At 39.5% G+C, this 12,404-nt stretch overlaps 1 protein-coding gene across 4 annotated transcripts in view; it reads left to right on the top strand.

Moving 5' to 3' along the window:
- Nucleotides 1–10,403, top strand: part of prkd1 (protein kinase D1) — a 51,930-nt gene extending 41,527 nt beyond the window's left edge. For 2 of the 4 annotated variants that reach the window (XM_020053879.2, XM_010892925.3), the window contains exons 10-19: nucleotides 2,307–2,384; nucleotides 2,721–3,009; nucleotides 3,345–3,397; nucleotides 3,913–3,985; nucleotides 4,212–4,318; nucleotides 4,731–4,892; nucleotides 5,243–5,341; nucleotides 5,922–6,189; nucleotides 7,255–7,340; nucleotides 8,897–10,403. In XM_020053879.2, coding sequence (XP_019909438.1) covers nucleotides 2,307–2,384; nucleotides 2,721–3,009; nucleotides 3,345–3,397; nucleotides 3,913–3,985; nucleotides 4,212–4,318; nucleotides 4,731–4,892; nucleotides 5,243–5,341; nucleotides 5,922–6,189; nucleotides 7,255–7,340; nucleotides 8,897–9,124 — 1,443 coding nt within the window. In that variant the 3' untranslated portion in view covers nucleotides 9,125–10,403. Of the gene's footprint in view, nucleotides 1–2,306; nucleotides 2,385–2,720; nucleotides 3,010–3,344; nucleotides 3,398–3,912; nucleotides 3,986–4,211; nucleotides 4,319–4,730; nucleotides 4,893–5,242; nucleotides 5,342–5,921; nucleotides 6,190–7,254 lie in introns of all 4 variants that reach the window. The other 2 variants (XR_002197881.2, XM_020053880.2) reach the window with 2 other exon arrangements.
- The last annotated feature ends 2,001 nt before the right edge of the window (nucleotides 10,404–12,404 follow it).

Genomic DNA, 12,404 nt, shown 5'->3' on the forward strand with positions numbered 1-12,404 from the left:
TGGATTAGGGTAAGAAAGAACATCACTATATAATAACATCTTGATGTTGTAGTACCACTACTTGCCTCCTTACACAGAAGGTTCCTGTTTGGAGCAGTGGGTTGAGCACCTAAAGGTCCATGGTTTGAAACATGGTGTGCCTTTTTTTCTGGATTTTTACTCTAACGTTACTTTACCTAACATAATATATCTTACAAATTTGAATGCAAAAATGTACATAAAGTAGTCTGCGTAGTCCCCTGAGACCATGCTGTCATGTGTCTAAGCAAACTAATGAATTAGTTGAGGAGTAATCCAGTTTAATGAATTTCAGCTGATCCTCCTGCCATGTGTATTTTGTAAAAGTTTCTAAATACCTTTTGATTTTATCACAGAATAAAGAATAAAAAACTAGACTAATAGGTAATATTGTTATTAAGATAGAGTTGGAATCCAAGACTGTGTCCCTGTAGGCCAAAACAGAGATATTCTTCTGCTCCTCAAAAGTTTCATTTTATAACAAAAACTACTGAAATATTCCAACAAATGAAATGAGACATGATTGTGTCACAACGTAATGAAAGGAGAATATGATCAAATCCAGTCTCTTTATTGGCTTAGTTGGGGTCACTTTGCAGCGTGCAAAAATGTTTACCCTCTGTTCCAACAAAAAGCAATCATATAATATGATAGCAATGATTTTTAGAAGAGGAAAAATACCATTATTAAAACAATACTTATGTTTATAGCGCCAACATTGATCATGAACAGTTGGTGTGCTGTGCCTTTCTTTACTAATTACAAGTAATCTCAGAAAACTGGTGTGAACCAGGATTTCGTAAGATATATTACTTGCAGTAAAATATCGTTAGAGATGGAATGGAGAAAAAAAAGCAGTAACTATGGTTCAAACCGGCAACCATCCACATCCTAGACAGGCAAACTACCCACTGCTCCAGTGAGTAACCTGTAACTTGCATTGGCGAGTGGTGTTGTCACAAAATAAATATGTTTGAAGTAATTTTCTTTGTAATCCGAACCCAAACCATAACCCCCACCTTAACCCCAGTGCTGTGATACCTAACCTTAACCCAAACCCTAACCTGAACCCCAGAGCTGTGACACGTAACCCTAACCAAACCTTAACCTAACCTTTTTTGTTTCCTAACCGTAGCCCAAACCTTAACCCTAACCTTAGTGCTGTGATGCCTAACGGCAAGGTAACGTTGATGATAAAATGTTTTTATAACATATACTAGCGACCTTGTTATTGGTGTTACTCATCCTAAATCCCCATGTCTAATGTGGAGCAGTGGGTAAGGCGACTGCCTTCTAATCCAAATGTTGCTGGTTTGAAACACAGGTCTAACATCTTGTTAAAAAAAATCGTCTTTCATAGCATTCGTAAAATATAATGTGTTGATCTGGCGTTCGTATGTTATTTTACATTTTAATAGCGCTTGTAACATTTGATACATTGTAATAGCGTTCGTAAGATATGTTACGTTTGAATAATTTCGTAATGTATCATACGTTTTGGTGGCGCATTGTAATGTAACCTAACGTAATGTCACATATCATACAAAATCATGCGCCATGGATTTACGTACAATAGGTTACGTAGGTTCCTGAGACCAGGTTGGATGTTCATTAACTAGCCAAAATAGTAGTAAAGTAATGCATTTATTTAACTTGTTTAATGATTGCCATATGCTAAAAAGAGTAAGTCTATGTTTTACATAATGATTGCTTCCCACAGATCCCAAAAGTTATCTTTTTAACTTTTATTACCCAAAAGAAGCAGTATGTCAACTCTCAAAGCCAATGTTTTTTAGCCGATCAAGTTACTATATGTCATCTTGGTCCTGATAACACTGTGGAGATCCAAATGCAATGTAGTCTTGTTCTTTTATCACTACATCTGTGGATATTACTGGAAATTATTACATATTACTGGATATTACTGGCGCTATCAGACAAGGACAACCACAACAATATGAAATGTCATGCGATTGGCACAACATGAAGGCTAATTTTTCAGATGTCGCTCCTCCTTCAATACATGTTTTTGACTTATTAGAGTGTGTTGTTTACTGCACAAATCCCATTGTGGCACTCCTTCTGGGCAATCATGTGTGAAATAAATCTCCTAGAGATTTTGTGACTGTTTGACAAATAATGACCAGTAAAGTATAATACTACAGTATGTTGATATGTGAGGACATGGTCACATCTTCAATCTGCTGGGGACACTGACATATGGCATGATAAATCACTATAAAGGGATGGGAAAGGTTGTAACCAGCCTCTCGTTTTTTCTTCAATAGAGGAAAAGACACTACTGGAGGCTGGACAGCAAATGCATCACACTTTTCCAGAATGACACAGGAAGCAAATACTACAAGGTATGGGGTTAGGGTTTGAACTGTGATGAAATGTATGTTGTATAGATTATTGTGGTTTAGACAATTTAATATAATTTTCCTGTATAAAAACTGAGAATTGATTTTGTAGCAGGAAACATGGATCCTAGAAGAACAAGAAATTGATCAGATTGGAATCCTAAGCTTAGTATTGAAATACAAGTCCTCTAACCCCTGTTAAACATCTGCAAACCCAGTTAAATCAATACGTTTCTTTTCCTAAAAATGTTTTTACAGCTGTTTTCACCAAGCAATTTACCGTAAACCGACCTAGAACCCAAACAGCAAAAATCAATACTACTTTCTGTTGTGTGACAGGAAATCCCATTGTCAGAGGTGTTGTCCTTGGACCCAGCAAAGACCTTTAACCTGCTTTCTGAGGGCTCCAATGCCCACTGCTTTGAGATTGCCACTGCCTCCCTGGTCTACTACGTGGGGGAGAACCTGCCGAGGCCTGAGGGCCCGGGGAGTGTGTTGGCCCACAGTAGTATGCTGGTCAGCGGTGTCGGACCAGAGGTGGCCCGGATGTGGGAGATGGCCATCCAGCACGCGCTCATGCCTGCCATCTCAAAAGGACTGTCGCACGGGTCACACCACAGCGGACACAGTATGTACAAGCAGAATTAATGGGATAGATTGGGAGATAAACCAAAGTTTATAGAAATAAATAGTATTGAAGGAAGATTGTCTTATTCAGCTTTAGGACTGTACATTTCCCCAAATGTACAGGTTTTCTAGAAATACTGGTCTGAAGCTTAAGGACTCAGGAAAGAATAAGTAAATCTTAAAACTTCCAATCAGAAATTCTGGAAACCCTTGGGATACTTAGAAAGTTAGCAAAATTGTGCATCCTTACTCAGTACTAGACAGGACACTGTCAAGATTAAAGTATGGAATACTCTTAAAGGATTCATGATCTTGACCCTTTTCTGGCCCTTACAGAGGAAGTCTCCAACAGCATTTCAGTGTCCAACTGCCAGATTCAAGAGAATGTGGTAAGTAGGATTTGGTCAAAAGTGATTTAAACAACACACTGGGAATATTTTTATTTTTAAATTGAGATTTAGTGAGTTTAAAATTGTGGAAGGTTAAGGTTAGGCAATAGAAGGTACATTTCTAGTCATAGTGGCCCTACACCCCGTTCCTCTATGCTTCACTTGTTGGTTAGAGATCTGAGGTGAGATCATCCTCCAAGTAACTCAAATGGAGATTATTTTGATTACCCGCTCAGCCAGGCAGTTGCCATAGCTACTCTCAATAATTAGTCACAGTAGCCTACCACTGGTTATAATTATATTTCTGGGCAACTCTTCCAGACGTGCATGGGATTAGTGGGTATTAAGCTGTCAGATGAGAAGAGATTGTAGACAAAACGAAAATAAAATATTTGTGACACCATGCACATGAAGCTTTCATTTAAACCCATTTACTGGATTTATATACTTACTGTACAGGATATCTAACCATAACCCTACTGTATAGGATATCTAACCCTAACCCTACTGTACAGGATATCAGCTCAATCTATCAGATATTCCCAGATGAGGTTCTTGGATCGGGGCAATTTGGAATAGTTTATGGAGGTAATGCATGACACACCTTATCACGCTGTTAACTGTATAGAAAAGAAATAAGAGTGGAATGTATTGGATAAGATACACAACATGTTCATATAAAAATAACATTTTAAAAAGTTATGAAATACAGTTATGTAACAAGTATTTGAGAGGATTATTCCTCAAATGTAACACCTCTGTGAACATAGTAATTTGCCTTTGATTTCTCCGCGATGTAATGTCTATACTACAGGAAAGCACAGAAAAACCGGCCGAGATGTAGCAATTAAGATCATCGACAAGCTACGCTTCCCCACCAAGCAGGAAAGCCAGCTACGCAACGAGGTCGCCATCCTTCAGGTAAACCCACGCCACCTGTGCTTCTGTGAAACACTGTTATGTTAACGCTGTTATGACCTTCTACTCCGGTGATGTCAGTCCTGTTATAATGAACTCATAAGGAAGAAACAATCTTTAAATAGTTTGGACTCCCTGATGAAGGTGTAAGCCGAAATGAATACGTTTTTTATGCTATCCAATGTATATTTCTCTCTGTCTTTCGTCCATCAACTCCACTCCACTCCAAGTGCACCAGTGGGGTTTTATTATTTGAGAATACCTGACGCGCTCCTGTTACACCTTTGTTCCTGTCTTTAAATAGTGTTGGTGGGTAGATGAGACGATAACCCAGTTGGAAGCATGAGGGGGGTGTGAAGAACCAGTCAAATCCTTGGCCTCTTGCCTTCAAACGGTTCCTGTTTTCCCCTCCTAGAACCTGCACCACCCAGGGGTAGTGAACCTGGAGTGTATGTTCGAGACGCCAGAGCGTGTCTTCGTTGTCATGGAGAAGCTCCATGGAGACATGCTGGAGATGATCCTATCCAGTGAAAAGGGGAGGCTGCCCGAACGCATCACCAAGTTCCTGGTCTCGCAGGTTAGCCTGGCTGACAAGTGCTGTCGCTCGCAGACGACACGCCAGTGCGGCGCAGTAGCCGTGATACACACCTACTTTTGACTGTGCCGCACTGACATACCATGTTCACACTGTCCCGGCCAGTCTCGTGGTTTGCAGGCGTGCTTAATGTCTGATGATATTGTCAAAATATCTGTGGTAAACCATGTGTGGATACATTTTCATTGTGATATCAAATGTGTTTATTTCAATATGGAGAATTGGCTATACGTAATGGCAAATTACTGGATTATGTTCAATATTTTAATCTTCTATAAAGAAAGTAATTATTCTGTGTAGATATCATAAATTTTACCTGCTGCGTTTTTCAGATTCTTCAGGCTCTTCGCCATCTCCACTTCAAGAATATTGTCCACTGTGACCTGAAACCGGAGAACGTGTTATTGGCATCTGCTGATGCTTTTCCTCAAGTAAGACAGCCTCCTGCTCAGACTCCAAACAAGCCAAAACAGAAACATCAATTTGACAGACATAAACAGACATTCATCCACTGTATGTCTCCTCTAAGATAAAGTGATTATGGCAACTACACACTAAGTGCTTCTCCAATCTTCTGTCTCTTGATTTTAATGATACACTACCAATTATGGTTCCCTTCATTGCTGTGTACTGAACTGTAGTTTCCTGTCGCATCCCTGCCAGGCAGAAAAATCAGTTGGTGTCTTTTGCATCGCTAGGGCTCAAATGCATAAAAAAAAAATAATACATTTGTAATATTTACAGCAAATCATTTTCAAAGCAGTCAGTTCTTGTTTCTGTTTTGGTAGCCTTCTGGATACTTCCAATAACTACAGGAAACAAACTATAGACCATAACAAGTCCAGGTGAAACAGTCTACACCTACAGGAAATGTTCTCTAGCATGAATTCTTACATGACCACTGTGCTTTCTCTGAATGCAAGTCTATGCCAGTGTGAGACTAATGTGAGGTTGCTGTTTACATTCTTAACCCGGGGGCTTGGGTGTAACTTGACACGTATCTGTGCTCAGGTGAAACTCTGCGACTTTGGCTTCGCCCGCATCATAGGAGAGAAGTCTTTTCGCCGTTCAGTGGTGGGCACTCCGGCATACCTGGCCCCTGAGGTCTTAAGGAACAAGGGCTACAACCGCTCCCTGGACATGTGGTCAGTGGGGGTGATCATATACGTAAGCCTCAGCGGTACCTTCCCGTTCAACGAGGACGAAGACATTCACGACCAGATCCAGAACGCTGCCTTCATGTACCCACCCAACCCCTGGAAAAAGGTGTCACGGGAAGGTGGGTCTGTCAAGAAGCAATGAACCCTCACTAAATCTCGTACAGTGAGCTTTTGCTTCACCATGTGTTTATGATCATTTGACTTACATTTATGGATTAAGTGAGTCATAAATGTGTTTACATGTGGAGGTCTGGTGATTTGTACCACTGAATCTTGTTAGGGCTGTATTTGTAACTCCCTTATCATGAGTCATTGACCGCATCCGAAATCTGTCTAGCCTACCACTTACTCAAATGGTAAGTTACTGTTCAGTATATTAATTGTGGTACATTATATTTAGAAAGTACTGTTTAGTAAAACTGAAAGCTGTTCCCAACAATAATCATCATCATATTCTCACCCTGGATTCATCATACTCAGAATGCGTCATCTAATACAGGATTGCATTGACTCCCACTGTTCGTTCGTTTTTGTACAGTGTGTCAGTTTAACTTATTATCAACAGTTCTTGAACCTGGGCCTCCAAAATGATGATTCTAATACAGACTTCTATAGTAGCTCAAATTATGAAATTATTATGACTTCCCAGCATTTTAAGCCTTCTTGATTTTTGAAACATCACATACTGTACAGCTTTTGTTTTTCCATACCCAAAATGCAAGGCAAGTTGTGCGCTAAAAACTATCCTGCTATTGGAATAAGCGGACAGCGTGCACTATTGTCAGTGTGGAGGAAGACTGTGTGAGAGAGTGTGTTTGCCTACACACATGTGTTTGTGTGTTTGAGGAATTGAAAGAAAGAGAAGAGGAATTGAGGTAGATAGAAAGAGAAGAGAGGAAGATAGAGATGGAAATGAGTGTGTGTTTGGGTGAAAGAGAGAGAAAACCAATTCTTGTTGCTGCCTATTCATGTGCATAATGCCAAGCGATCCCTGGTACTATAAAGGAGGGGCCTCAAGGTCAAGAATCCCAACTGGGTTTAAGAGAGCCATGACCCCTGAAATAATCTTAACATGATGTTGGCTTTGCTCATTAGCCCTTGCATGGCTCTGAAAGGGGCCTGGACCAAATCCTCCAAGTTTCCCACCATGGGTTATCGTCTGACGGCCTGCTTTGTTGTTCCAGCAATTGACCTCATTAATAACCTGCTGCAAGTCAAGATGAGGAAGCGCTACAGCGTGGACAAGTCTCTCAGCCATCCCTGGCTACAGGTATGCCCTCACTACAGTGCACTGTCCGTACTGCATGTGGCACAAATTAGTACAATTTGTTATTACTATTTCTATCATTATTATTAGTAGCATCAGTTAAGCTACCTGGGGTCTCAAAATTTGAGATTAAACAAAGATTGTGAAAAGGTTGTGTACTTTATATATCACAACTTGAGAATAGTTATTGTGCTTGGAAAAGTCTCTCACCTATCGTTGACTGTCTGTCAGCTATCTGTAGCTCCAGTAAGTCTTTTACCTATCCGTACATTCATGTGAAAAAGTAAGTACACCCCCTGGAGGTTTTAAATGTTTTACATATTTGGACATATGCATATGTAATATTTATTTCAGTGGGATTATCAGAAAAAGTCATCTAATATAACAAGTGTCTCTGAAATGTTGTAAATGTAATCATGTATTCATCAAAAATCAACATGATCATTGTCCTGTTGCTAAATCCATGTTCCGTTTCGCCTAACAATGACAGATGGTCTCTGTCTTTAGGAATTCATGGTTGATTCAGGCAGCAAAGCAACCCCAAACCATAATGCCACCACCTTTATCCTTGGTATGAGGTTCTTTTGTTCAAAAGCAGTGTTTTGTTTTTCGCCTAATATGGTCGGCCAAACAAATACACCTTTTACTCATCTGTTCACATTGTTCCAGTAGTTTTGATCTTTATTCAGGTGTTGTCTGACAAACGTGGGTTGTGTCTTGATATTCCTTTTTCAGGGAGGAGACTTCTTTCTTCCTGACCGCCTATGTAAGCCAAATTTGTGCAGTCTCTTTCTGACCATTTTTTTTATGCACTTAGACATCGATTGTGGCAAGAGAGGCCGGTAGATTCATTGATGTTACTCAGGCATTCTTAGAGACATCTATGAGCATATTCCAGTCAACTCTTGCGCTGAATTTGGTGGGACGGCCTGTAGATTGCCGGGGTCTGTTATCTTCTCGATTTGTAGATGATCTGTCAGAAGTGGAATGGTGAAAATGGTTTTGTAACGCCTCACAGAATCATGGGGATAAATAGTATTTTTTGGGGGCCTCGGATAGGCCTTGGCCCAGGCCATGATGTATTACTACACACCCATTTGGTTCAAACCAAACCAGGCCAAATGTCTTACATTTATGAAAGGCTAGACCCTCCCAAGTAACTAAATTTTGGTCCAAATAAAAGTACTAACTTTTTCCATGTACAGAAATTGCATTTTATTTTATTTTAACTGTATAAACGGTTTCAAAGTGAACTTTTTTGTGCTATTTGTTAAATGGGGTTACCTTCATCAGTGAACATAATTGGAGCTGATTTAGCGCACATATCCATGTGTCGAAATATGTACTTACTTTTTTCACATGTCTACAGATACAGTAAATCTCTAACTGCTATTCATACCAACCTCCATAGCGACAGTAGATGTTTCTGACATCGGCAGCTACGGTAAGCCTCTCCATGGCCACAGGTGTGCCCTCGAACAAGAGAGGAGAGAAATTAGTTGGTCATTCAACAGCCACGAAAAGTTGTAATTATGATACACTTTTGGGTGACGTCTCAGGACTACCAAATGTGGCTTGACCTGCGCGGCCTGGAGTGTAAGATGAATGAACGCTACATCACGCACGAGAGCGACGACGCCCGCTGGGAGCATTTCGCCGAGCAGCATGGCCTGACATACCCTGCCCACCTCATCAACCCGCACACAAACGTCCGCGAGCGGACGGAGCCTGACCCGGAGGAGGCGGACACCATGACGGCCCTCAGCGACAGAGTCAGCATGATGTAAACCCTGGGCTTGTCGGCATGATGTAAACCCTGGGCTTGTCAGCATGATGTAAACCCTGGGCTTGTCGGCATGCTGCAGTACTGTACACTTCACACCACTGCCAATGCCTCTATATGAGCCGCCTCACTCTAAAACATTGCACAGCACAGTGGACTGACTCACCAATTTACTGACTCATCCCTCTACTCCCAGACAAAAAACCAACATTTAATATCCATACCCTGCCTTTTAACTAAATGCCTAACTGACAAAAAAGTGAATTACTAATAGTCTGAACATAAGTAAACCACGTGTTTTGCCTAACTGCCTGATTACAGATAATCTCATTTATAATTCTGAAATACTCTGGGTGTTAGATAATCCTTGAGTACTGTATAAATCCACAGCAGTAACTAATCCCCCTCCCCAAAAAAGCCAGCTATGTGATTAAGGCCTGTGATTCGCTCAGATCAAGCGTTAACTGGCGATAGCCGACCCCCGCATGGCTGGTGTTTTGGCGGTGTCGGAGGTGTAACTACATTAGAGCTGTCAGATCAGTGAACGGCTGCTCTTGCAGTTGTCACGGCTCCACACCTGTCCCACATGCGTTAGACGTTCAGAGGAGAACGTGTACACTTTATTGCTTATTGAAACAGTAAAACAGATTTGGAATATATTTTCCCTAAATAAAAAGGGTTTATGTCAGCCTATTGGAGGTGAAGGCTGGAGGCTGCATAGGATTATTACTACTTTGACTCCATCCAATAGCATCGTCCGTAGAGACATAACTAGCTTTGCACATCTGATTCTGGATTTCACAACTCTTTGCACCTCAGACATTGCTAAAACAATCTAATGTTGGTTAAAGGAGATTTTGATTTAATTGGGCCCTTGGTCAAAACCAAAATGATACTGTTTCACTGTGATTGGGTGCCACCCAATGGGACAGCTCAGGACTAACCTCAGAATTACTCAGTCAGAACAGATATTATCATTATTATATAAAGTATTATTACGCTTTTGGATGTAGCCTATCTTTATACAATGAAATTATGATAATTCATAGAAAACCAGTAAAGTTGGATGGTGAAAAGACTAAGACATATAGAGAGAGCTGGGGGGGGGGGGTGTCTGAAGGCAAAAAACTTAGCCCTGGATACAGAGATACGGTGAATGTACACTATCTGAAGCAATTGTCCTCACAAAGAGCTAGCTGCTTTTCTAGTCTAGTGTTCACACTGTTCATAATGTGATGCTGAATGTGGCTACAGTAAAGTATGTTTCTTTGAGCATTGATTTGTCTGGCTATATATTTAAATAAAGATATTACAAAACAGATATTTAAGAGTTTTCTAACATTATGTATTTGTTTGTAAAATTAAGTTGAATTGTTTTTCACCCTTTCTTTCAAACAGAAAAAATTACATTGTAAATCAAAAAATCCTTGAGCATACCATCCACACAAATCTCCCTAATGCGCATATACAGTAAAATGCTGTTTCATCATTGCACAAACTACAATAAAAAATGGGATCACAAGCACAGTAGTACCAAGACAACATTGGCCAAATGTTGTCCCACAATTACAAGCAAAAGTATCCGGATTCTCTTAATGTTTAGCATGTTTACTTTACATATGCATGTCTACCTTGCATTTACCAATATATTTTGTATTTCATTATCAGTACATTGGCGACAGGAATAAACATAAATTGTTGACAAGTTGCTAATTATTTTAAACATGGCGACCAGATTCTCTATCCATACTATCCTGGGAAAAGAAAGTCAAACCAAAGGTGAGACAAACTATGTCTGAAGCTGAAATGTAATATAGATGTGACAGATAGGACAATCAAAACGGGATGGTTGACTTAGACAAAGGCCTCTTTCGGTTTGATGATTCATGTAGGGTGCTGATTCATAATAACTTTGTTTTTAATTACAATTACTCGATAACTTATCTATTACATACTGTGGAAACAAAGGCAAAGAACAGGTAGGCTAATTTATACTAACACTAAAAATGTAGACCCACTGTAAAATGTGCAGCAATTGATATTCTACCAGAAGATGGCGCTCAATACAAAAAAAATCGGTGTTTCAAATGATCAGGGTCCATTTCTAGCTTACCAACTTCTGTGTTTATTTGGGTAGCGTGGGCCAGAAGGACCACATACAAAATTAAGAAATACGGTGAATGAAAACACATGCTGATATCAATCGCATGAGTTCCTTGCGAGATAAAAGCATGAGTAGTCTATATTATGCAAACAATTAACCTAACCCGGCTTTTGAATGAGTCCTGAATTTGCGGTGGCTACCATAGCATTCGCTTACTGTAATGGTAGTCTATAATAAACGCTAACTCAAAAACTCTGCATTGAATAATTTCAATAAAATTATTTGAAAAACATGTAAACGGATATTGTTTATCGAACATTTTAATAAAACGCTGCTCAACACATCCTCGACACTTAGCCTACTTAAATAGTAACTTAACTAGCCTACTACCAAGTTCCAAATTCAGTAACCTAGTAAATAAGGAAAGTATTTCTATGGGAGGATGAGAATCTGCGCAGTTAATTTGCTGTAGCTCATATTTTACGAGGAGCCTAAACGAATGAATGCAATAGTGTGCACTTCCCGGCACAGTTGTCCTAAATAGTGTATGGTGTTTCACACATTGCCATCTGAAAGCCAATGATGCAAAAGAAGATCAAGTTCAAACTAAGATTAGCACTATGGCCTATTGGAGAATAAAAGGCAGATGAGGTGGTTGTTGTTATTTACGCATTTACAGGAACATTAAACACAAAAATTATTACAAATACAAAAAGAATACTCTCACTAACGTACAATTGAAAAACAATGTGAAATACATGTTTTTTTCCAGAAAGACAGGAGATTCCGTTGATACTAAAGGATGCCTATTTAGGTGTGCACAATGTAGACGATTATTTGTATAGGCTTACAAAAATGCAACGAAGATGATTGTTTAGTCTCCAGGGGATATGATTAGGCAACGAAATTCGAGAACTTACAGTAAGTCATTACTGATCTTCCTAAATTTAAAATAACCATAAAATGTAGTAAAACCAATTACCACTTTGAAAGGCTACAAGTTAATTCATGTTAGTATTAGCAGCGCTGTTACTTTTCGTCTACTGTTATTTAACATTTTGAATTAATTGTAACTAATAGTCTTTTTAATTACCTAGCTAATTTGTGAATATAAATTACATTCATGGTATGCACTTTTTGTTGTGGTTATGATACCACTAGGCCAATCATTTTTATTTAG

Source organism: Esox lucius, chromosome 15 (genome assembly GCF_011004845.1).
Source record: "Esox lucius isolate fEsoLuc1 chromosome 15, fEsoLuc1.pri, whole genome shotgun sequence".
NCBI lineage: Eukaryota > Metazoa > Chordata > Actinopteri > Esociformes > Esocidae > Esox > Esox lucius.